This window comes from Salmo salar, chromosome 29, assembly GCF_965601325.2.
Source record: "Salmo salar chromosome 29, fSalSal1, whole genome shotgun sequence".
NCBI classification, from domain to species: Eukaryota; Metazoa; Chordata; class Actinopteri; order Salmoniformes; family Salmonidae; genus Salmo; species Salmo salar.
The window spans coordinates 26,462,955-26,486,291 of NC_138319.1; the positions used below are offsets into that span (position 1 = coordinate 26,462,955).

Here is a 23,337-nt window from a genome sequence, read left to right on the forward strand (position 1 = left end):
CTGGACCCAGTGGGTTTGGCGACGAGTATGAAGCGAGGGCCAGCCAACGAGAGCGTACAGGTCGCAGTGGTGGGAAGTATATGGGGCTTTGGTGACAAAACGGATGGCACTGTGATAGACTGCATCCAGTTTATTGAGTAGGGTATTGGAGGCTATTTTGTAAATTACATCGCCGAAGTCGAGGATCGGTAGGAGGGTCAGTTTTACGAGGGTATGTTTGGCAGCATGAGTGAAGGATGCTTTGTTGCGAAATAGGAAGCCAATTCTAGATTTATCTTTTGATTGGAGATGTTTGATGTGAGTCTGGAAGGAGAGCTTACAGTCTAACCAGACACCTAGGTATTTGTAGTTGTCCACATATTCTAAGTAAGAACTGTCCAGAGTAGTGATGCTGACGGGCGGGCAGGTACGGGCAGCGATCAGTTGAAGAGCATGTATTTAGTTTTACTTGTATTTAAGAGCAGTTGGAGGCCACGGAAGGAGAGTTGTATGGCATTGAAGCTAGTCTGGAGGGTTGTTAACACAGTGTCCAAAGAAGGGCCAGAAGTATACAGAATGGCGTCGTCTGCGTGGAGGTGGATCAGAGACTCACCAGCAGCAAGAGCGACATCATTGATGTATACAGAGAAAAGAGTCGGCCCAAGAATTGAACCCTGTGGCATCCCCATAGAGACTACCAGAGGCCCGGACAACAGGCCATCCGATTTGACACATTGAACTCTATCAAAGAAGTAGTTGGTGAACCAGGCGAGGCAATCATTTGAGAAACCAAGGTTATTGAGTCTGCCGATGAGGATGTGGTGATTGACAGAGTCGAAAGCCTTGGCCAGGTCAATGAATACGGCAGCACAGTATTGTTTCTTATCGATGGCGGTTACGATATTGTTTAGGACCTTGAGCGTGGCTGAGGTGCACCCATGACCAGCTCTGAAACCAGATTGCATAGGGGAGAAGGTGCGGTGGGATTCGAAATGGTCAGTAATCTGTTTGTTGACTTGGCTTTCGAAGACCTTAGAAAGGCAGGGTAGGATAGATATAGGTCTGTAGCGGTTTGGGTCAAGAGTGTCCCCTCCTTTGAAGAGGGGGATGACAGCAGCTGCTTTCCAATCTTTTGGAATCTCAGACGACACGAAAGAGAGGTTGAACAGGCTAGTAATAGGGGTTGCAACAATTTCGGCAGATCATTTTAGAAAGAAAGGGTACAGATTGTCTAGCCCGGCTGATTTGTAGGGGTCCAGATTTTGCAGCTCTTTCAGAACATCAGCTGACTGGATTTGGGAGAAGGAGAAATGGGGAAGCCTTTGGCGAATAGCTGTCGGGGGGTGCAGTGCTGTTGACCGAGGTAGGGGTAGCCAGGTGGAAAGCATGGCCAGCCACAGAAAAAGGCTTATTGAAATTCTCAATTATTGTGGATTTATCGGAGGTGACAGAGTTTCCTATCTTCAGTGCAGTGGGTAGCTGGGAGGAGGTGTTCTTATTCTCCATGGACTTTACAGTGTCCCAGAACTTTTTTGAGTTTGTGTTGCAGGAAGCAAATTTCTGTTTGAAAAAGCTAGCCTTGGCTTTTCCAACTGCCTGTGTATATTGGTTTCTAACTTCCCTGAAAAGTTGCATATCGCGGGGGCAGTTCGATGCTAATGCAGAACGCCACAGGATGTTTTTGTGTTGGTTAAGGGCAGTCAGGTCTGGAGAGAACCAAGGGCTATATATGTTCCTGGTTCTACATTTCTTGAATGGGGCATGCTTATTTAAGATGGTGAGGAAGGCATTTAAAAAAAATAACCAGGCATCCTCTACTGACGGGATGAGGTCAATATCCTTCCAGGATACCCGGGCCAGGTCGATTAGAAAGGCTTGCTCGCTGAAATGTTTCAGGGAGCGTTTGACAGTGATGAGTGGAGGTCGTTTGACCGCTGACCCATTATGGATGCAGGCAATGAGGCAGTGATCGCTGAGATCTTGGTTGAAAACAGCAGAGGTGTATTTAGAGGGCAAGTTGGTTAGGATGATATCTATGAGGGTTCCCGTGTTTACGGCTTTGGGGTGGTACCTGGTAGGTTCGTTGATAATTTGTGTGAGATTGAGGGCATCAAGCTTAGATTGTAGGATGTCTGGGGTGTTAAGCATGTCCCAGTTTAGGTCACCTAGCAGCACGAGCTCTGAAGATAGATGGGGGGCAATCAGTTCACATATGGTGTCCAGAGCACAGCTGGGGGCAGAGGGTGGTCTATAGCAGGCGGCAACGGTGAGAGACTTGTTTTTAGAGAGATGGATTTTTAAAAGTAGAAGTTCAAATTGTTTGGGTACAGACCTGGATAGTAGGACAGAACTCTGCAGGCTATCTCTGCAGTAAATTGCAACACCGCTCCCTTTGCCCGTTCTATCCTGTCTGAAAATGTTGTAGTTAGGGATGAAGATTTCAGAGTTTTTGGTGGACTTCCTAAGCCAGGATTCAGACACGACTAGGACATCCGGGTTGGCAGAGTGTGCTAAAGCAGTGAATAGAACAAACTTAGGGAGAAGGCTTCTAATGTTAACATGCATGAAACCAAGGGTATTACGGTTACAGAAGTCATCAAAAGAGAGCGCCTGGGGATTAGGAGTGGAGCTAGGCACTGCAGGGCCTGGATTCACCTCTACAGAGGAACAGGATAAGGGTAGAGCTAAAAGCTATGAGAATTGGTTGTCTATGACGCCCAGAATAGAGAGTAAAAGGAGCAGGTTTCTGGGGGCGATAAAATAGCTTCAAGGTTTAATGTATAATGTACAGACAAAGTATGGTAGACAGTGGAGGTAAACCTAGGCATTGAGTGATGATGAGAGCGATATTGTCTCTAGAAACATCATTGAAACCAGAAGATGTCATAGCATGTGTGGGTGGTGGAACTGAAAGGTTGGATAAGGTATAATGAGCAGGGCTAGAGGCTCTACAGTGAAATAAGCCAATAAACACTAACTAGAACAGCAATGGACAAGGCATATTGACATTAGCCGAGTGATCATAAGGGTCCCGTGGGATTCAGACAGCTAGCCGGGCCATAGGTAGCAAGCTGGCAGAAGATGGAGGGAGGTCTGGTTTTAGCCACCTCGTGCGTTTCCGTCTGTAGATTAGTGGGGTTCCGTGTGGTAGGGGGGACCAGTCCAATTGGCAAAATAGTTATAGTGGCCCAAGAAAATTATCCGATAGACCTATTCAGATAGCAGCCGATAAGACAGCTAACGATTAGCGGGCCGCAGATGGGTGTTCCGGTGTGCCTTGTTAAAAGTTAATTTGTGGAATTTCTTGCCTTCTTAATGCATTTGAGCCAATCAGTTGTGTTATTTAACCTGTATTTAACTAGGCAAGTCAGTTAAGAACAAATTCTTATTTACAATGACGGCCTAACCCGGCCAATTGTGCACCGCCCTATGGGACTCCTAATCACGGCCGGATGTGATACAGCCTGGATTAGAACGAGGGACTGTAGTGGCGCCTCATGCATTGAGATGCAGTGCCTTAGACCACTGCCCACTCGGTAGGGGTGGTATACAGACAAGGTAGGCGGGGTATACAGAAATCCATATTATGGCAAGAACAGATCAAATAAGCAAAGAGAAACGACAGTCCATCATTACTTTAAGGCATGAATGACAGTCAATGGGGAAAATTTGAAGAACTTTGAAAGTTTCAGTCGCAAAAACCATCAAGCCCTATGATGAAACTGGCTCTCATGAGGACCACCACAAGAAAGGAAGACCCAGCGTTACCTCTGCTGCAGATGGTAAATTCACTAGCGTTACCAGCCTCAGAAATTGCAGCCAAAGTAACAAACACATCTCAACATCAACTGTTCACAGGAGATGCGTGAATCAGGCCTTCATGGTCGAATTTCTGCAAAGAAACCACTACCAAAGGACACCAATAAAAAGAAGCGACTTACTTGGGCCAGGAAATACGAGCAATGGACATTAAATCGGTGGAAATCTGTCCTTTGGTCTGATGAGTCCAAATTTGAGATTTGTGGTTCCAACCACTGTGTCTTTGTGAGACGCAGAGTAGGTTAATGGATGATCTACGCATGTGTGGTTCTCACCATGAAGCATAGAAGAGGTGTGATGGTGTGGGGGTGCTTTGCTGGTGACACTGTAAGTGATTTATTTAGAATTCAAGGCACACTTAACCAGCATGGCTAGCACAGCATTTTGCAGCAATACGCCATCCCATCTGGTTTGCACTTATTGGGACTATCATTTGTTTTTCAACAGAACAATGAGCCACCACACCTCCAAGCTGTGTAAGGGCTATTTGATCAAGGAGAGTGATGGAGTGCTGCATCAGATGACCTGGCCTCCACAATCACCAACCTCAACTCAGTTGAGATGGTTTGGGATGAGTTGGACCGCAGAGTGAAGGAAAAACAGCCAACAAGTGCTCAGCATATGGGAACTCCTTCAAGACTGTTGGAAAAGCATTCCAGGTGAAGCTGGTTGAGAGAATGCCAAGAGTGTGGAAAGCTGTCATCAAGGCAAAGGGTGGCTGCTTTGAAGAATCTAAAATCTAAAATATATTTTAATTTGTTTAACACTTTTGGTTACTACATGATTCCATATGTGTTATTTCATAGTTTTGATGCCTTCACTATTATTCTACAATGTAAAAAATAAAGAAAAACCCTTGCATGAGTAGGTGTGTCCAAACTTTTGACTGGTACTGTACATGGTATGACAATAAAATGCAACAATGAAATGCAATAAATAAACAAGCCGGCGAGACGGGGACTGAACACAAGTATTGGGCATTACAGTTTTCCATTGTAGTCTCCCTCCGCAATCAATACAGAGAGGTTTTATACATGTGGTGGCCAACTGTGCTAAAGAGGCCATTTAATACATCTACCCTCAATATCAGTTAAGCAATAAAGCCCTGACTGATCTAATATGTTTAACTGCAGTGGCTCAGTTTTGGGTTTTGGTGTCGCTGACTTGGACTTTCTGATCTGGTCTCTGATGTGCTCTTCATGGACAAAATTTGGTTCCACTTCCCTCCTCTCCTGCACAACTCTGCCATAGAAATTAATTACAATGTTAAACAGGAAGATTACAAGGAGTATAATCCATCCCTTTTTAAAAAATGCAGTTTTCACAGCAGCAGGTAGTTTGCTGATAGGTACTTCTCATGAGAGATTTTCTGTCAGGGCTGTGATAGATTATCATCCTGTGTGTTCTCCCAGTGAACTCTGGCTCTCGGCTTCGTCTAGGTCTCCTCCTCTCCAAGAACTCAAACTCCTCTTCCTCATCCTCCTCCTCGTCCTCTGTGGAAAGGTCCTCCTCAGAGTTGTACTGCTCTCTACACCTGCTTCTCCTTCTGGGCCTCCTCTTCCAGCCCTCCAAAGACTCCTCTGGTCTGTGGAGCTCCCAGCGCCCCCGCCCTCGTTGGGCCTGACCCTCTGTCCCTGTCCCCCATGGTTAAACTGGATGTTATGCTGGGCCTTCGGGATGGCTGGGGGGAATAAAGTGCAGCGGGACTCACAGTCTCTGGGGCCTACACCTGAAGTTTAGGAAAGAGAGGTGTTAAATTATCTACATGTGGCAACATGCTGTAGGATCTTAGTCAAATGTAGCCAATGAACAGGACAATCATCTTCAACTCATTAAACACACATTGAATAGGTCAAGAGATATTTTCACAAAAATATCTACATAATTTCCAAGGTATGCATAATCTATTTTTACATGAGAAGCATTTGAAGGTGGTCTCCTTAGTTGTCCTAACTGTTCTTTTAATGAAAGAGGTTGTATTCTTTGTTTCCCTCATCTCTTAATTTGTCCTGGAGGAAGAACAGAAACGTTTCTGCTTTAAATAACAAGCCATTTAGCAGTTTTCAAAAAATCCATTGAATAGTATTTTATTTACCATTATTTTACCAGGTAACAGAGCGCTAAGTTAGCTACAGCAAGCCAATGACATTATTTGCCTTCCAAACCTAATTGAAATGTAAGAATGACTTTGTTTCAAAATAATAAATAAGTGAAAAGCATTCACATATTCCCCCAGAAGATGTCAGTATTACCATTTCTATCACGTCGTCTGTGTTATTTGGACTAAACCATCACCTTAATGGGTGTTTCGTGGCTGTTGATAAATACAAGCATAAGTTTATTTGTTTGGGACATGCATTTTTGAATTAATTCGATGATTTTATGCGTATACTCATTAACTGAACAAAAACCCCACGGTCACTTTTTATTTTAGATTTTTTTTTAAATGTGTATGTTCCCCTTCCTCATAGCATGGTACAGTCCAGTGTCATGGCTCCCTGAACGAATGGATAAGCAAGGGCTACTGCTTTGAGATGATGTTATTATTACAGGTTTTTGAAATATTCCACGTTTGATAGCGCACTAGTCTTCTTCCTAGTATTACTTTATATTTTAGAGAGGTAGTGAGACTAGGTTGTCAACATGGCAGGGAGTAGCATGGCACAGAAAACATGGGAGCTACAAAACAGTATGCAGGAAGTTCAGAGCATAGATGAAATATATAAATATGACAAAAAACAACAACAGGAAATCCTTGCTGCGAAGCCATGGACAAAGGAGTAAGTATATATTTGATAAATGATAGATTGTCATTTGTTTTATTTGCAACTACTTGCTAGTTCCTTGTTTGGCTGAGTTAGCTTGGCCAGCTAGCTAACGTTACTAGCTGAAGTTAGCTTGCTAGTTAGCATGTCAACAATGGGAATTCTCCCTACATTGCAAGCTAGTTAGTGTATGCCATATTAATTCCCTGAACATAATTCACACCAATATTATTTTTGTCCTATAGTCATCATTACTTCAAATACTGCCAGATATCTGCTCTGGCGCTGCTGAAGATGGTGATGCACGCCAGGTCCGGGGGCAACCTCGAGGTGATGGGGTTGATGCTTGGGAAAGTGGACGGGGAGACTATGAACATCATGGACAGCTTTGCCTTACCCGTGGAGGGCACAGAGACGCGGGTCAACGCCCAGGCTGCGGCTTATGAATACATGGCTGCCTACATTGAGAATGCCAAACAAGTAATATAACTGACTCCTGGAGTGAGATTTTGGTCCTTAATGTTGCATAAAAGGATGGATCAAAACACATGACATTTTAGTGAAAACTGTGCTTGTCATTGTTTATCACAATGGTTACATTTTGGACACTATCTCTTCATTGTATTGATATTGATTCCTTGCCGTTTGTGAACTGTCAGGTTGGTCGGCTGGAGAACGCTATTGGCTGGTACCACAGTCACCCAGGTTACGGCTGCTGGTTGTCTGGTATAGATGTCAGCACTCAGATGCTCAACCAGCAGTTTCAGGAGCCCTTCGTGGCGGTGGTGGTGAGTACAGTGAAAGATCTGCCCCAACTTCAGCTCATAGCGCAATACCCCCAAAATACACATGTTAAAATGTCCATTTGTCTTTTATTAGACTGCTTCTGAAATACAGTACTTTGGTTTTCCTTTTGAATTTGTGGGTGCAAGGTTATACATGTGTAACTGAGAGGGGTGCAATCAGGTTCAGGCATCCCTTTAGTGGTTGATGATGTATGGTAGTAGTCCACCATGAGGCACGGCAAATATTTGGCTTTTGTAACTGTAGATGCTATTTACACTTGATTGGTTTTGCAGGGCTGCAGTGCCAAGGGCATAGGATAATTAAGTGTGTACTTTGACAACACTGGCAGCAGTAGTTGAGAAAAAAACATCACTCCTGGTGGCCGGCTTGGAGTGGTCTCTAGAGACTGTCTGACCTCTGAATACGTTTTCCTGTTCTACTGTATATCTCTCCCTCCCAGATCGACCCCACTCGCACCATATCTGCAGGGAAAGTCAATCTTGGCGCCTTCAGAACATACCCCAAGGTAAGGAGTTAAATGTGTTTCTTGCATTATTCCAGTGTTTAGCCGTATTACATGTGGTATTAGACAAGTTAGGCACACAATTACTGCAAATTCAGCATTTTGGTCTCATTTATAGCTCATAAATATATTTTCTATATTCAGCATGCCAAATGGAATATTTATTTTAAAGATTTTGTTGTATCTATAAGTAATACTATTATGATTCATTGTCAACATTTAGTTAATTATTCCTTTTGCAAAATGTGTTTATTAGTGGTTAATTAGTAGTTGGCTGTCTCTCACTATCGAACTGTGCAAATATTTTAAGACTACGTTTCCTCTCAGTAAATAAACATTTTCAGATATCATGAGTCTAATAATTGTGTGTTTGTGTTGTTTTTCAGGGTTACAAACCTCCTGATGAGGGACCCTCTGAATATCAGACCATTCCCCTGAACAAGATCGAAGACTTCGGCGTGCACTGCAAACAGTGAGTTTTCATCTTGGACATTTATACTTGAGGCAGACGTATAATATTTAGCATCATCTTGCAAATTGTCTAAGTAAACTTGACAAGATACTTCATATATATATATTTTTTTAAATTTATTTTAGGGTTGATGTAGCCTGTAACACAAATTCAAGTCATTATGATGTAATAATCCATTAGTAAGGCTGCGGTAAATAAAAAGGTAGTATTTTCTTAATTTAATTTACATTGTTTATTTATTCACTAAGTGCCGTGGGCTTGTTTGTTTGTTTAGGTATTATGCCTTGGAGGTGACTTATTTCAAGTCTTCCCTTGATCGAAAATTACTGGAGCTCCTCTGGAATAAATACTGGGTCAACACTCTGAGCTCTTCAAGTCTTCTGACGGTAAGTGTTTGGAATTTAACTCTAACTCAAGCAATGCTACATTTGTGAAACCCTTTTGTTTACATATAGATATGTAACCATACTATGCCGAGTCAAGGAGCAGCCGAAATATATGATGTGTGATTCTTACATATTAATGACAATCCCTTTCTTTATTTAGACCATTATTATAATAATTTTATATGGCCCGGGGGGGTCTTCTATTTTCCAAAAAGTCACTTGTACAGATTTACAAACATAGGTTAATTAATATGACTGAGGCCACCATGTTAATCTTGAAACAAAATATCTATTCGTTGGAAATGTGGTGATACAGATGCACTGTGGTTCACCGTGGATCATCTCCCTTGTTGCCAATACTTTCTAGAGATTGAAAGCCCCCAGTGAATTCCCATTGTGGATGCTAACAGTCTCTAAAGGCAGCACACTATCCAAACAGTGGACTCTGGTCATTCTGGATGAAGATGGATTGACTAGTTGTCAGGAGTTGACTGGTCCATTGGCGAAGGGCTTTGTCAGTCACCACAGTCTGGCTCCCTATCATTGTCTCCTAATTACCTGCTCCATGGAAAACAAGGCCTCACCTTAGGCAAACCTTTTCACCGAACCCCTTTCACGGCGACTTGACAAGCCATTTAATCCATGAACAAGTTCGACGTATTGTAACTGTTTAATTGAATGTCTCAGTAGTGGTGAAGAAAATAGGGTGGTGGTGAAATTGTGCATGAACATTGTGTGTGTAAAGAAAGAATGAAAGAAAGCCCACACATGGGTATATAGGCTACTGCTTCCACATACTTTGATTAACTTAATCACAATTCGTGCATATGCTTTCGTCTGATCATGGTACATGACAATATAACTTATTGGTACATAACCCAATGTGTGTGTGTAATCCTCCCAGAATTCAGAGTACACCACGGGCCAGGTGTTTGACCTGTCTGAGAAACTGGAGCAGTCGGAGGCTCAGCTTGGAAGAGGAAGCTTCATGCTGGGCCTGGACACACACGACAGGAAGTCCGAGGACAAACTGGCCAAAGCAACACGAGACAGGTACAGCAACGCTCCTCCACTCCGGTTAGCTATCTAATTTAGATCTTGTTTATTCTGCATTTACATTTACTTGTATTTATTTATTTTGCTTCCAGGCCTAGAGCTTATTTAGTGAATGATTTAATGCATTGATCTCTAAAATTGGCATGGCACCATATATTACTCTGTATGTTTGTTCATGTTTTGCAGTATTGACAGACTGGATTGGATTGTTGATAATGCCCTTTGTACTGTTACGATAAAGATTTTTACTGATATTATTGACAACTGTAAACCAATTTGAGTTGCTGTTAAACACACCATTTAAATATACAACTGACACAGAGAAACCAATTATTCCTACACCATAAAATAATCATTGCTCCGTATTCACAAAGCTTCTCAGAGTAGGAATACTGATCTCGGAACATTTTTGCCTTTCTGATGAACGCGATCAATGGAAAACTGTAAATCTCTGGTCTGCTTAGACCTACGCTTTGTACTACTCTAAGTTATAGAATCTCTCTATGTTTTGTAACCATTTTGATCACACATTATTTGTGTAGATGCAATGGGAATACTTAGGACAACTCTACCTGCTAAAACAAGTAACTATCTACCTATTCAAGGTCTGCTTATTATTTATACAATGGTTGTGATTTATTGAGTTTTTCTCCCGTGAATGCAACACCTATCTGTTTGTTTATCTGACCTGTCTGTTGATGGATAGGACGTCTGTGTCACCTCTTCATGTCCAGAGCGAAACTGAACTTTCCTCTTTTTTTCCCCTGGCTATTCTAGCTGCAAGACGACAATTGAGGCGATCCATGGTCTGATGTCTCAAGTCATCAAGCATAAGCTCTTCAATCAAATCAACACGTCTGCCATCTAAGCCCGAAACAGTCAAAGTGTAGTCACCCCTCGTGTGTGTATTACTATTTAGATTCTCGTTAGCAGGATGATCTTTCAATTATTATCTGAGGAAGGTTTATTGGTTTTATCTTCAGCTATTCTTTAGTGTGAGTGAGTGATCTCAACTTATGTCCACATAAGTGTATGAATAAATAGTGTTGTTAAAATGTATCTACATTAGTTTTCCTTCCTTGACTTGAAGTATCACCATTTTCATTGAACAATTCCTGAGGTTGGTGAACCATATTGTTTTGACTGAATTGCTTCCAACTTTAGTTAATGTATTTTCTTATTTTTGAATGCTTGCAGACTTTTGAAAGGTATTCTCCTTTGGGTTCAACATGACATAGCACTGTGACATTTTCATGTCCCATGGCTGTTAGGTATTGGCTAGAGTAGACTACACACACACCCTCGCAGCACAACTTAACACTTTAACAAAGACCATGGTATATTACTCCATAACAAAACCTACAACCAGTCAGCCAGTCATTTCAACTCTGGCCAGTCATATCATTACATAATGGAACAACAAACTCAAGCCGCTGCATCGGCTCAAACGTAAACACTGGCTGGCATGGTCGAGAAGTCTCTGCGGAGTGGCTTTCGGTGCAGGTTGTCTCTCTGTAGTACACAATCCTTCAGGATTGTCAAGTCGTCAAGTCGAGCCGCGGCAATGATGCAGCACAGAAACAGGAGCTGTGCACACTGGAGTCTATTCACCCAACCCGTCTGCTCTACATCGAAGCAGACACAGAGTCTGCTTTTCCTTACACACTGCAGCCCTGGCACCATTTCATGTCAGAATTCTTTTTCTTGTAGTATTATAATGGTGGAATGTATATTTTTGATGCAACATTGCAGAGGCGGGGAACCATATTTGGTGCACTTTGAATGGGTCTGCATTTCCTCATGTACATGAGCTTTGGCATCAATTCTTGTAATGATTTTCTTTTTACATTCTTTTTATGTTATTATAATGGGTGAAGTGTGTATCCTAAAGTGTTTTAGAAAGAGGAAACTTATTGAATTATGTTAAATGTAATTAGAGTTTTTGGAATTAACAACAGGAAACAATTGGCTTTACCCTCACATTGAATGCTCTGTAGCTAGTGGTTTTAAGTGCATTACAGTACTGTTACTGTATTAGCTAAATACTGTTATGGCTAGATGCTCAACAAGTATATGGAACGTGCTGTCTTAGTAGTGGTTTTACCTAATGCAAGGTTTGTAAATGATCATTTAAATATAAGACCAGTGTTCCATACATGTCATTCTTATGGTCGTCACCAGATGAACATTCAGATGCTTCGCTAACAGTGGAAACAAGTAAATGTGAATTCCAATGAAGGCCGACCGACAGCCAAGCATTCAATACTATTGCTAATATGTTACTGAATTAACATTTATTTTAATTAAGTGTAAACTTAATGTGTTTTCTATTATCTATGAAACAGTGGAATTGCACCTCATTTGGTGAGTTCATCGAAAATACATTACAATAATAAACAGGGGTGATGTAATAGTGATTTTTAAAAAACTAGGCCTAACTGAAGTTCTGAGAACAGAGGATTGATAAGGCGTATGATGAATAGCTATTTATTACTGGGCACCTATAGGCCCTGCGGAACAAATTACCCTGCAGAAGTCCAAGGATATTGTTTACTTTGGATCTCAGAATATGCTCAACAAGCATGGTGTAGGCTATAATGAAGGGGGTTGGAACTCACTCATTGCCCTAGAGTGGAGCTATGTGGGGGGAAAGAAGGGCCTATAGCGCTACATTTCCTCCCTGCCAAGTGCTCTGCATGCATAAGTGGAGGCAAGTCACTCATTCGCAGGAAGCCCGGGCCTTGACAATTATATAACAATGCATGGGTCACTGCTGAGACTCGCTGAGCCAATCGCACTGCGACCCCAGCCTGCCTGGCGCGTTATACGCATTATTACTGGGAGCAATGTGATCTTGGCTGGAGAGAAGAGGAGAAACTAATAAACATGGTGTCGGGTTACGTCATGTACATGTCTGCAGGCACTATAGTCTACAGGCCTCAGGGATAGCTGCAGGATCTGTTTACTGTTTGCGTGTGTGTGCGCCTGTCTGAGATGTTCCACACTATCTGATCTTTATTTAACCTTTGACCTCATTGAAAATAATCATGGACATAAAAGATTTTACATTCCACCACTGGAAAGGCAAAACGGTTTTTATTTCAGAGGTCTACAATACCACACAAGATCATTAGAAAGGTCCATAAAAGACCACATGATTCAGGGTGTTGGAATGGAATAGTTTTAGACTATTTCTGAAGAAAGGAAAAGTGCTGAAAGGAATTTAGCTTGTTTCATTCTGGCTTTCTTTATAATTATCCAATATCTTTCAATTTACTCAGCCAGAAAAGTCTGGCCCAAAATATGTTTTTAATGAGGATGTGACAAGGCAATAAAGTGTGAAAAGCGATCCAATTCACAAATATTTTGGATGCAAATATACACATTTATTCAAATCTAGATACCAATGGCAAAAACGGTGATATATTCAAACTGTAATTTATTCTGAGGTGATTTTACATAAATTAACAAAAATACATTTGATTGTGATCATTTAAATAATTGATTAAACCTACTGATGCATTCATTACATTGTTCAATTTTCTGTGAAACATAATTCAATCTAAAGGAAATGTTTTGTTTTATCTACATGCTGACTGCAGCAATAATGCACTGCATAGCCAATTATTTTCTACCACTTCCTTTGTGAATTCCTATGTTTGTTCTAGATCATTTTACTTTTGGGTCCACATTTAACTGAAATGTACTATAAGAATAATATATATTTTTTTTTACATTGATAACAGCCTGTATTTGGTCATTTTTCACAACTGTCACAGTCGAAAATATTTGTTTTTGTAGTTAAATACAACAGAGCGTTGACAAGAATGAAATGCATGAATACAGGCAACCATTGTAAGTAATTAGTAATGAGCAGAATATCAATTTATCTTCCTGACTTCAACTGCACGCGGTACACAATTTGATTGACACTTGTGTAAACCATAGACATAAGGTGTAAACAGCTCGTGCTCGAAAATCTCAACTAAATCCATGGTTGTTAATTAGCCTACTCAAGATAATAGAAGGAAAGTAACATTTCCGTTTCATATTTTTATTGCATAGGAAAGGATATATTTGATCACTGGGCGGCAAATTAGTTGTGGTATGCCATAAAAACATATAGAAGAAGAAGTACTTTACGCAGCTTTGGCGCGTTGTCCCCATGGCAATCATTCCAACAAGGATATCCACAGACCACACGAGGGTGAATTTATTCATCTCATCTCGCGTCTTTAGTCTCTTTATCATAACATTACAAGGAGGACACGTGCATATACTACAGAGGTAGCTAGAGTTGTATTTACTTTGCAAGTTTATTTTTTGATGGCTAGCGCTGACAGCTTTGTTGACAGCCTAACGTTTAGCTAGCCTGCATTGCTAGCTTGTTGTTTATTTATGCCTAGCTTGCTAGCTAACGTTAGTAGTTACTACAGAAAATATGTGAATGAATGTGGCCTTGAATTTATCCTGTAAGTTAACTGCTGCTAGTGTTAGTGTCAGTTTTGCACATGATTAACTGCTGTCCGTCGAGTCCCGAGGGCTACACTGATCTGGTTGCTGCCCACGGGAGATCTCATCTCAATCGATCAAAGGCCCTCCATTCATGTCAACTCTGCCTCGGCTCGTGCCCTGAGATCAGGTTTAGAAAATACTTGTTGTCTCTCTGTCTGTCTGTCTGTGTGTGTGTGTGTGTGTGTGTGTGTGTGTGTGTGTGTGTGTGTGTGTGTGTGTGTGTGTGTGTGTGTGTGTGTGTGTGTGTGTGTGTGTGTGTGTGTGTGTGTGTGTTTCTCAACAGAAGTGTGTGCATACTGGAACTGAGGCAGAAGTGTAAAAGGAGTAAAGCCTTGCTCATGAGGGATTGTGACTGGTGAGCAGAGAAGGACATCTATACTTCTCGATGTCTTCATTGAGAGAGAGAAAATCACATGCACATTTAGATCTAGTCTCAGGGTCTAGCTAATAAACAAACCCCTGGGGTGTCAGCAGGCCTGCTCGGGGAATAGATGTCCTGCTCGGGGAATAGATGGCCTGCTCGGGGAATAGATGGCCTGCTCTGGGAATAGATGGCCTGCTCGGGGAATAGATGTCCTGCTCGGGGAATAGATGGCCTGCTCGGGGAATAGATGGCCTGCTCGGGGAATAGATGGCCTGCTCGGGGAATAGATGGCCTGCTCGGGGAATAGATGGCCTGCTCTGGGAATAGATGGCCTGCTCGGGGAATAGATGGCCTGCTCTGGGAATAGATGTCCTGCTCGGGGAATAGATGGCCTGCTCTGGGAATAGATGGCCTGCTCTGGGAATAGATGGCCTGCTCGGGGAATAGATGGCCTGCTCGGGGAATAGATGTCCTGCTCGGGGAATAGATGGCCTGCTCGGGGAATAGATGGCCTGCTCGGGGAATAGATGTCCTGCTCGGGGAATAGATGTCCTGCTCGGGGAATAGATGGCCTGCTCGGGGAATAGATGGCCTGCTCTGGGAATAGATGGCCTGCTCGGGGAATAGATGGCCTGCTCGGGGAATAGATGGCCTGCTCTGGGAATAGATGGCCTGCTCGGGGAATAGATGGCCTGCTCGGGGAATAGATGGCCTGCTCGGGGAATAGATGGCCTGCTTGGGGAATAGATGGCCTGCTTGGGGAATAGGTTTAATTTAGGCCTATTTATATCCCTCTTTACTTTAATGAGCTCTTAAAGTCTAAAATATTTCATTGAGGTAATATATTTTTGTATCTGTCATATAGTTACTTATTTGTGGAAAGACTTCAATGACATTTCATTTCCTTTGACTTTACTCTTTACAGCTTATTCACTTCCCTTTTTCAGACGTTTCTGGTGGTTGTTCTGTGAACACTTGGCTGAAGCTGAAAAGCATCCACTCTGAGGCAGGGTCTGACGAGCCATCATGGTCCGCCTCACTATGGATCTGATTGCCAAATCCAGCTACGATTTGAAAAACAAGAGAAGCTACTCACTCCCACAGTACCTCAAACTCACTCACCTGAACTTCTCTAACAAGAACATAGAGGACATTGTAAGTACGATACTACAGTTACCAAAATGAATATAGGCCAGCTATGTTTTGTTTCTGTGCTTCTCTCTTTTAGCTTCTAATGCGCAGAAGCCCTCCAAACTGTGAGTAGGAGCTTGTCCTATGTATCCAGTTTAAATGTTTGCCGTCTGTGTTAAAGCTTTGGCGATACGTTCATCTGTTTCTCCATTCGTGGATCTTTCTTTCCGTGCATGTGTGTACATCTCAATCTTATGTTTGTGTGTGTCTCTCTCTGTGCCATATCAGCTACCTGGAGGGAAAAAGCATCATGGTGATGGGGGGGGTTAGAGGAGCTGAAGATGCTCTACCTGGAGGGCCAGAGACTGCCCAGTGGGGAGAAGCTACTCTTTGACCCCAGGACTCTCTTCTCCCTCGCTGTAAGACCCAATAACAAACCAACTACATCACCAACCACATCCTACAGTAAAGGAGATTGTTTCAGCTCATTTCACACCACAATTGAAATGCAGGTTGTGCCTGTGCACCAGGATTCCACCATTGATCTCATGTTGCTCTTTATCGGTAATGTCATAATTTCCATCTCTGAGCAATCGGACCATATGTATATGTTCACAATCTGTATTATGTCCTTGTCTGGAAAAGGTCTCTGATTTCCGTAAGGAAACTGGTCCCTGTAAAAGCGGTATTGTGCTGAGTTTGATGATGTTAAAGAGAGCTCTGTGGCACTTTCTGGTCTCACAGATCAACCAGGGCTGTTTACTCCTTAGACTCTGGTTAAACAAACTGCAAATCTCACATTCTTGTTTATTTTGATAATTAAAGAAATTGCAGCGCAAATGTAAGAGCTCCAGCTTTTTATCAATGCTTCCAGTTAAAGGAACTGAAACTAAGATGAATACCAAATTTGAACATGCGTATTTAATACAACAGCATTTAATAGAACCAAAGCAATCTATTGAACCATTTTACACTGTTAATCAAGGATCAATAATATATACTGGTTGTAAATATTATTTAAGTAGTTGTTCAAATGTTTTGCCATTGTATTTACAAAGTAGATTATCTTTGCAGGAATCTTTAGGTGTCTTGAATATCAACAGGAACAACATAGATGATGTCAGAGATCTTGCCGTTCTAAAGAAACACACATTTCTTTGCTGCAGACAACCAGTTACAGGACATGCAGGTACGGTTCCTCATGAAAGCGCTACTACTGATGGAACTAATACCAGTCACCACTTACTCTACTCTTTACCAACGTGACAAAAGTGTAAACTGTGAGCATGTTGTGCGATCAAAATAATGACCCACATCACAGCAACTATGCGTGGCGTTGTGTATCAAAATCAACATGCTCGCTATAAGCGGATCAGGGTAACATGAACATAGCAGCGCTGCCCTCTGTAAGTGATGTGTGAAATGATATGGAGAGCAGAGTGCTAAAGAACCAAATCCTGCAAATCCCGCCAGAGGTTCCCAGTCTCTGCGACTCGCACAGGGTCAGAATTATTCAACAAATCAGTGGCCTCGTCCCCCAGGACTGCCCTCGCTGACAGCTTTAAAACAAGCGCAAATTTCTCTCCTTAGGGGGCTGATTTTTCCTCTTTCTCTGTGAGTCCAGCATTTGATACCTCCTCCCCAGCAGCACCACTGAACTTGATGGGAGATTCATTAAAAGCAAAGATATGGTTTCTGCTCGCTGTGTTGACCTTGAAAAACGACCTGCTGTGCGTTCCCAAGGCTCCACTTCTGAGGGGGGGGGGGGAATAAAATCTCTCTTTATGGATCTGAAAGGCTTGATGGCTGAATTATTTTGAAAAGCCATTTCTTGATCCACACTATAATGTCACTTTGGGACGTGGCATTGAAAGCACACTGTTAGTGTGGGTAACATTGGCACTCAACATAAATGATATTCCACTGAGAAGAGGAGATTACCCTCTGCAGGTAATTGCTGTACATGTGTCAGAGGGAGCTTTCATGTTCTCATATTTAGTGGATATCTCCTTTAATTTATACAACCCCTCGCCACTATTGATCCTACAAAGACAGCACCATGAAGGATCAATCCCTCCTTCAGCCCAGTGTGGTCAGAATCCCCAGGAAGCATTATGGATTTTTAAAATAGATTATGACAGGCAGTCAGCCAGGGTGACAAATGGGCTGGTATCTATCGAGGCTGTTAGCACCGCACGAGGACCAGAGAGGACGGGGGAATCGAAGTGCTGGTCAAATACAGGTTCATAACTGGCCAATCATTAAGTCCAGTGAGGAACCAGGGCCCAGCAGCCCAGCACAGTGCTCATCCAGCCTAGGCTGCTCTAGTCTTCGCACCCCCGCGTGGGGGGCAATTTGGCGCTGGACCGCTCCTCGCCAGGGCCCTTGTGAGTGACGGCCCTGACACGATCATTTATCAAAGCCTGGGAGCGCGCCGCGCCGAGGGGTCCCCACTGAACTGATTGCAGCGCGGGCTGGAAAAGTGGAAGCGCTTTGGCCGAGACAGGAAGGCAATGAACAATCAGAGCGTGTCCAGAGAGTATTCATATTTCCAGGCTTGGATTAATGTGCCTTTAGATAAACATACACTGCGGGGCAGGCAACACGCTTATTAGTCACATGACACCAGCGACTGTTTATTAAAACAAGCTGATGTGTTGTTTGCACCTTTTCTCTTGGACTTTGCTCTTGGCAGTACAACCTTTGAATCGTGTTGTTTTTGCTGATAGTATGACTTTCCCACTGGAGAGTGGTTTGTTGATAACATTCATTGTATGACTTCTTATACTTTGTTGAATGTACAGTCTGTAGATGCATTATAAATGAATACTTTTGAGTCCTCCATATTCACTTCCTCAAAGGTTAAAGTGCCACTTTGTTTCCACACTTTGTCACGTAAAGACTGTACAGAGACTCTACAATGGTATATAGTGTCCAACCCCTATACATTTGTAAGTACAGTATGTTCAACATAAGTATTTATCTTGTGTGCTTTCAGGATTTAGAGGGGGTGTTTAGTCAATGGCCTCTGCTGCATCGAATGGATTTGAGTGGAAATACTGTCTGCCACAAACCAAAATACAGAGACAGGCTGATGACTGGGTGAGTAAATGGCCGCTGTCCGCGCACCTCCACCAAAATGACCGTAGGAATTGTATTATGCATTTTACATGAGGATCTTTCAAATAACTGATGCCTTTGACCTAATTCGCTACAATTGCAGAAAATATATCAGCTCTAAAACACATATGGTACGTAAATGAATTGTAGACGATAGTAATATTGTTTTTGTAGAGGAACTTGATGGGAAGGAAATTAACGAGTTGTCCAGGCAGTTCCTGATTAACTGGAAAGCGTCGAAAGACGGCAAGAAAAAATGGAAAGATGAAAGCATGAAGACCAGCCAGATCACCTTACCTTTACTGGTAAGATAATGTACTGTTATATCCAGATCACCTTACCTTTACTGGTAAGATAATGTACTGTTATATCCAGATCACCTTACCTTTACTGGTAAGATAATGTACTGTTATATCCAGATCACCTATCCCTTTACTGGTAAGATAATGTACTGTTATATCCAGATCACTTATTCCTTTACTGGTAAGATAATGTACTGTTATATCCAGATCACTTATTCCTTTACTGGTAAGATAATGTACTGTTATATCTTTATGACTGGCCAGATCACCTATCCCTTTACTGGTAAGATAATGTACTGTTATATCCAGATCACCTATCCCTTTACTGGTAAGATAATGTACTGTTATATCCAGATCACCTATACCTTTACTGGTAAGATAATGTACAGTTATATCCAGATCACCTATACCTTTACTGGTAAGATAATGTACTGTTATATCCATATCAACTATCCCTTTACTGGTAAGATAATGTACTGTTATATCCAGATCACTTATTCCTTTACTGGTAAGATAATGTACTGTTATATCCAGATCACCTATACCTTTACTGGTAAGATAATGTACTGTTATATCCAGATCACCTATCCCTTTACTGGTAAGATAATTTACTGTTATATCCAGATCACCTATACCTTTACTGGTAAGATAATGTACTGTTATATCCAGATCACCTATCCCTTTACTGGTAAGATAATGTACTGTTATATCCAGATCACTTATCCCTTTACTGGTAAGATAATGTACTGTTATATCCAGATCACTTATTCCTTTACTGGTAAGATAATGTACTGTTATATCCAGATCACCTATCCCTTTACTGGTAAGATAATTTACTGTTATATCCAGATCACTTATTACTTTACTGGTAAGATAATGTACTGTTATATCCAGATCACCTATCCCTTTACTGGTAAGAGAATTTACTTTTATATCTTTGACAGGCCAGATCACCTATCCCTTTACTGGTAAGATAATGTACTGTTATATCCAGATCACTTATTACTTTACTGGTAAGATAATGTACTGTTATATCCAGATCACCTATCCCTTTACTGGTAAGATAATGTACTGTTATATCCAGATCACCTATCCCTTTACTGGTAAGAGAATTTACTTTTATATCTTTGACAGGCCAGATCACCTATACCTTTACTGGTAAGATAATGTACTGTTATATCCAGATCACTTATTACTTTACTGGTAAGATAATGTACTGTTATATCCAGATCACCTATACCTTTACTGGTAAGAGAATTTACTCTTATATCTTTGACAGGCCAGATCACCTATACCTTTACTGGTAAGATAATGTACTGTTATATATTTTTGCATCCTTCTGATAATAGAGATATACAGAACAAATATTTAAACCTCCATATTATTGACAGCAGTAATGAAGAACCTCTTATTACAAATATTTAAGAGACACTCACTTTGTCATAACTTTAAAAAGTGAATATCCCATGTTACCGCCATACACTTTTCTCTAAGGTCCACCGCACCGCAGTCCCTACTTTGGTCCTGTTGTGTGTGTCCCCGAAGTATTGTCAGAACTGTGACAAGGTGTGTGTGTGACTTTGTTTGTGTTGCATCAGACTTCCACATGGGCCCACATCCTTCATACAACTATAACTACGGCAACACCCTGGGCAAGAAGAATCCTCTGGAGGGGGCGACCCAGCAGGAAGTCCGCTCCGAACACTCACAACTGGAGAGCGCAGCAATGAGGTACCGTAACAATCTATATTCCTATCATCCATATGAAACATTAATGAAAAAGAGATTGAACGAGTCAAAAACTTGCTGGATGTTGCATATTTATTAAAGTTCCAATGCAGTCGTTTTTTATTTTTTTTATCTCAAAATCATTTCTGGGTAACCTTACTGTGTTTTTTGTAAATGTAAAATGGTCAAAAAGAAACAAAAATGGCCTTTAATAAAAGGGGTAACAGTACAGTAGTGGAAAAGTAGGAAGATAAAGTGGCAGCAGCAGCAAAGGTTTCAGATCAAGATATCATCATTGCCTGTCACCAATACAATCAATTAAATGGTCTCTTCGGTCATTTATTAGTACCGTTTTTTAATACATCCATATGGGACACAAAATTGTGGAAACATTCAGTGTTTTTAGACTGTTCAATATGACAGATTTAGAATACAGTGGCTCTTCCCACCCATGTTTGATAATTGATTCATTTCTTCATTCATTCATTCATACAAAAATGAGAGCCAAATGTATATCTCAGTTTGAATAAGAACGTGTATTTAGTTGGTATAAGTGATTTAAACATCAACATGTTTCACTTAACTGTTTGTTTCATTTTGTATACATGCTTGACGAATGGCCTGCTATTTGTCAAATGCTTTTTTGTTGTTGTTGCAAATAAACACTTTTCTGTCGGCCTGGGGTTGACCATCAGTACAATATAAAAACTTCATACAGTGGCTTTCTCTTTAATATCCAATATACATTGTTTTATACTTTTTCATACCATATCACACTTAAACATGATTTAAAGAGGTTGATGATCTGGTCAGCTTTCTCTCAGTTCTCCCAGGCCACGGAACCTGAAGAAAGTCTGAGGCCTGTGAGACAGACATGCCAGCTCTGATAACACACACACACACACGCTGATGACCCTCTCACGTCTGACCCTTACCTTGCACACAACACACAGCCTACCACTGCTGTCGTCAAACATCAGGAGCGGACCTGACCCCTGAAAATCTCACTAGGAAGGAGTCTACCCTAGGGTCTGTCACTGTTAGTGACTGATGGACTGTGGTAGAGGCACTTTATGCATGATACTGTATATCTACTACCTGCACTCTTTGCCCATGGCAATGGAGTCTGTTGAAATTATACTCGCCAATATTTGCCCTGTTGAAAAGTGACAAATTATTCTGATTATGTTGTGCAGTGTAAATAAAGGTAGTTTCGTTTTTTTTATATTTTGTACATCAATGATAGTTGGTTTTGCCTGTTTGTTGTGTGTACCTAAGTGTACTTGATAAGAATGTTTAAAATACCTGGATTTTGGAGTGTTAGAGCGCGATGTGTTTATTTATGAATTCCCCATGCTGGGAAGTCTCAATTTCACTTGATAAAAAATATTTATTGGATTTTTCAAATAACATCACCAATTTGGGAAGTTATATCCCATAACTCTATATCGAATAAATCCACATTTATAAATCCAATCTGAATTTGTTTTATTCCAAATAAATCACTTGGAATAGCTTCAATTTGAGTTGTTACTATCTGGTGTCTTCGGCAGTCTATTTTGTCTGTTCCTGTTGTGTAAAGGACATGTTTTGTGGGACACCAACGGTATGTAATGATGTCAGATATATATTTATTTTTATTTAACCTTTATTTAACTAGGCAAGTTAGTTTAGAACAACTTATTATTTACAATGACGGCCTATACCGGGCAAACCCGGACGACGCTGGGCCAATTGTGCTCCGCCCTATGAGACTCCCAATCACGGCCGGTTGTGATACAGCCTGGATTCGAACCAGGGTGTCTGTAGTGACGCCTCTAGCACAGTACCTTAGACCGCTGCGCCACTCGGGAGATATGCACTTGATTGCGCACCATTGTCATTTTATAAGATTCTTGTAGAATAAATGGTGAATGTTTTCATTTAACAGAAGCCTTGGTTAATTGATCAACCATTTATTAAAAACAAAAAAGTAATTTTAGAGCATCAAATCAAATGTTATTCGTCACATGCTTCGTGAACAACAGTGAAATGCTTGCTAACGGGCCCTTCCCAACAATGCAGAGAGAAAATAGAGAAATAATAGGAAAGTAATGACACGCAATAATAAAAGTTATAATAAATACACAATGAGTAAAGATAACGTGGCTATATACATGGTGTACCGTAGAGGCGCAGGGGTACGAGGTAATTGAGGTAGATATGTACTGTACATATAACAAAGTGAGAGCTAGTAAACAGTATTGCAGCAACAGTTGTGATGAGTAAAAAAAATTGCAAACGGGGTCAATGAAGGTAGTCTGGGAAGCTATTTGGTTAACGATTTAACTAACTATTTAGCAGCCTTGTGGCTTGGGGTAGAAGCTGTTCAGGGTCCTGTTGGTTCCAGTC

General features: G+C 41.4%; 1 protein-coding gene, 1 long non-coding RNA gene and 1 other non-coding gene across 4 annotated transcripts; all 3 read left to right on the top strand.

Moving 5' to 3' along the window:
- Window positions 1–6,272: 6,272 nt before the first annotated feature.
- On the top strand, window positions 6,273–10,845 carry LOC106590413 (COP9 signalosome complex subunit 5). The gene is made up of 8 exons (XM_014181414.3): window positions 6,273–6,578; window positions 6,809–7,043; window positions 7,223–7,351; window positions 7,810–7,875; window positions 8,259–8,344; window positions 8,619–8,730; window positions 9,635–9,783; window positions 10,564–10,845. Exons 1-8 carry the CDS (start codon window positions 6,442–6,444, stop codon window positions 10,652–10,654), a joined length of 1,005 nt encoding a protein of 334 aa, XP_014036889.1. The 5' UTR covers window positions 6,273–6,441; the 3' UTR covers window positions 10,655–10,845.
- A 3,723-nt stretch (window positions 10,846–14,568) lies between these two features.
- LOC145865778 (uncharacterized) lies at window positions 14,569–16,662 on the top strand. The gene is made up of 3 exons (XR_014383085.1): window positions 14,569–14,656; window positions 15,613–15,820; window positions 16,085–16,662. It is a non-coding gene; the product is annotated as an uncharacterized LOC145865778 (long non-coding RNA).
- Window positions 16,663–18,797: 2,135 nt separating this feature from the next.
- LOC106590412 (uncharacterized) lies at window positions 18,798–22,462 on the top strand. 2 transcript variants are annotated; one of them, XR_014383084.1, is made up of 5 exons: window positions 18,798–18,898; window positions 19,091–20,376; window positions 20,498–20,521; window positions 20,817–20,949; window positions 21,771–22,462. It is a non-coding gene; the product is annotated as an uncharacterized LOC106590412 (transcript). The 2 variants fall into 2 exon arrangements; XR_014383083.1 differs by having other exon boundaries at window positions 19,091–20,521.
- The last annotated feature ends 875 nt before the right edge of the window (window positions 22,463–23,337 follow it).

Coding starts and splice junctions, on each gene's coding strand:
- LOC106590413 (XM_014181414.3), top strand. CDS start 6,442: ATGGCAGGGAGTAGCATGGCACAGAAAACATGGGAGCTACAAAACAGT. Junction 8,345..8,618: donor TTCGGCGTGCACTGCAAACA/GTGAGTTTTCAT, acceptor TTGTTTGTTTAG/GTATTATGCCTTGGAGGTGA. Junction 9,784..10,563: donor GCCAAAGCAACACGAGACAG/GTACAGCAACGC, acceptor TGGCTATTCTAG/CTGCAAGACGACAATTGAGG.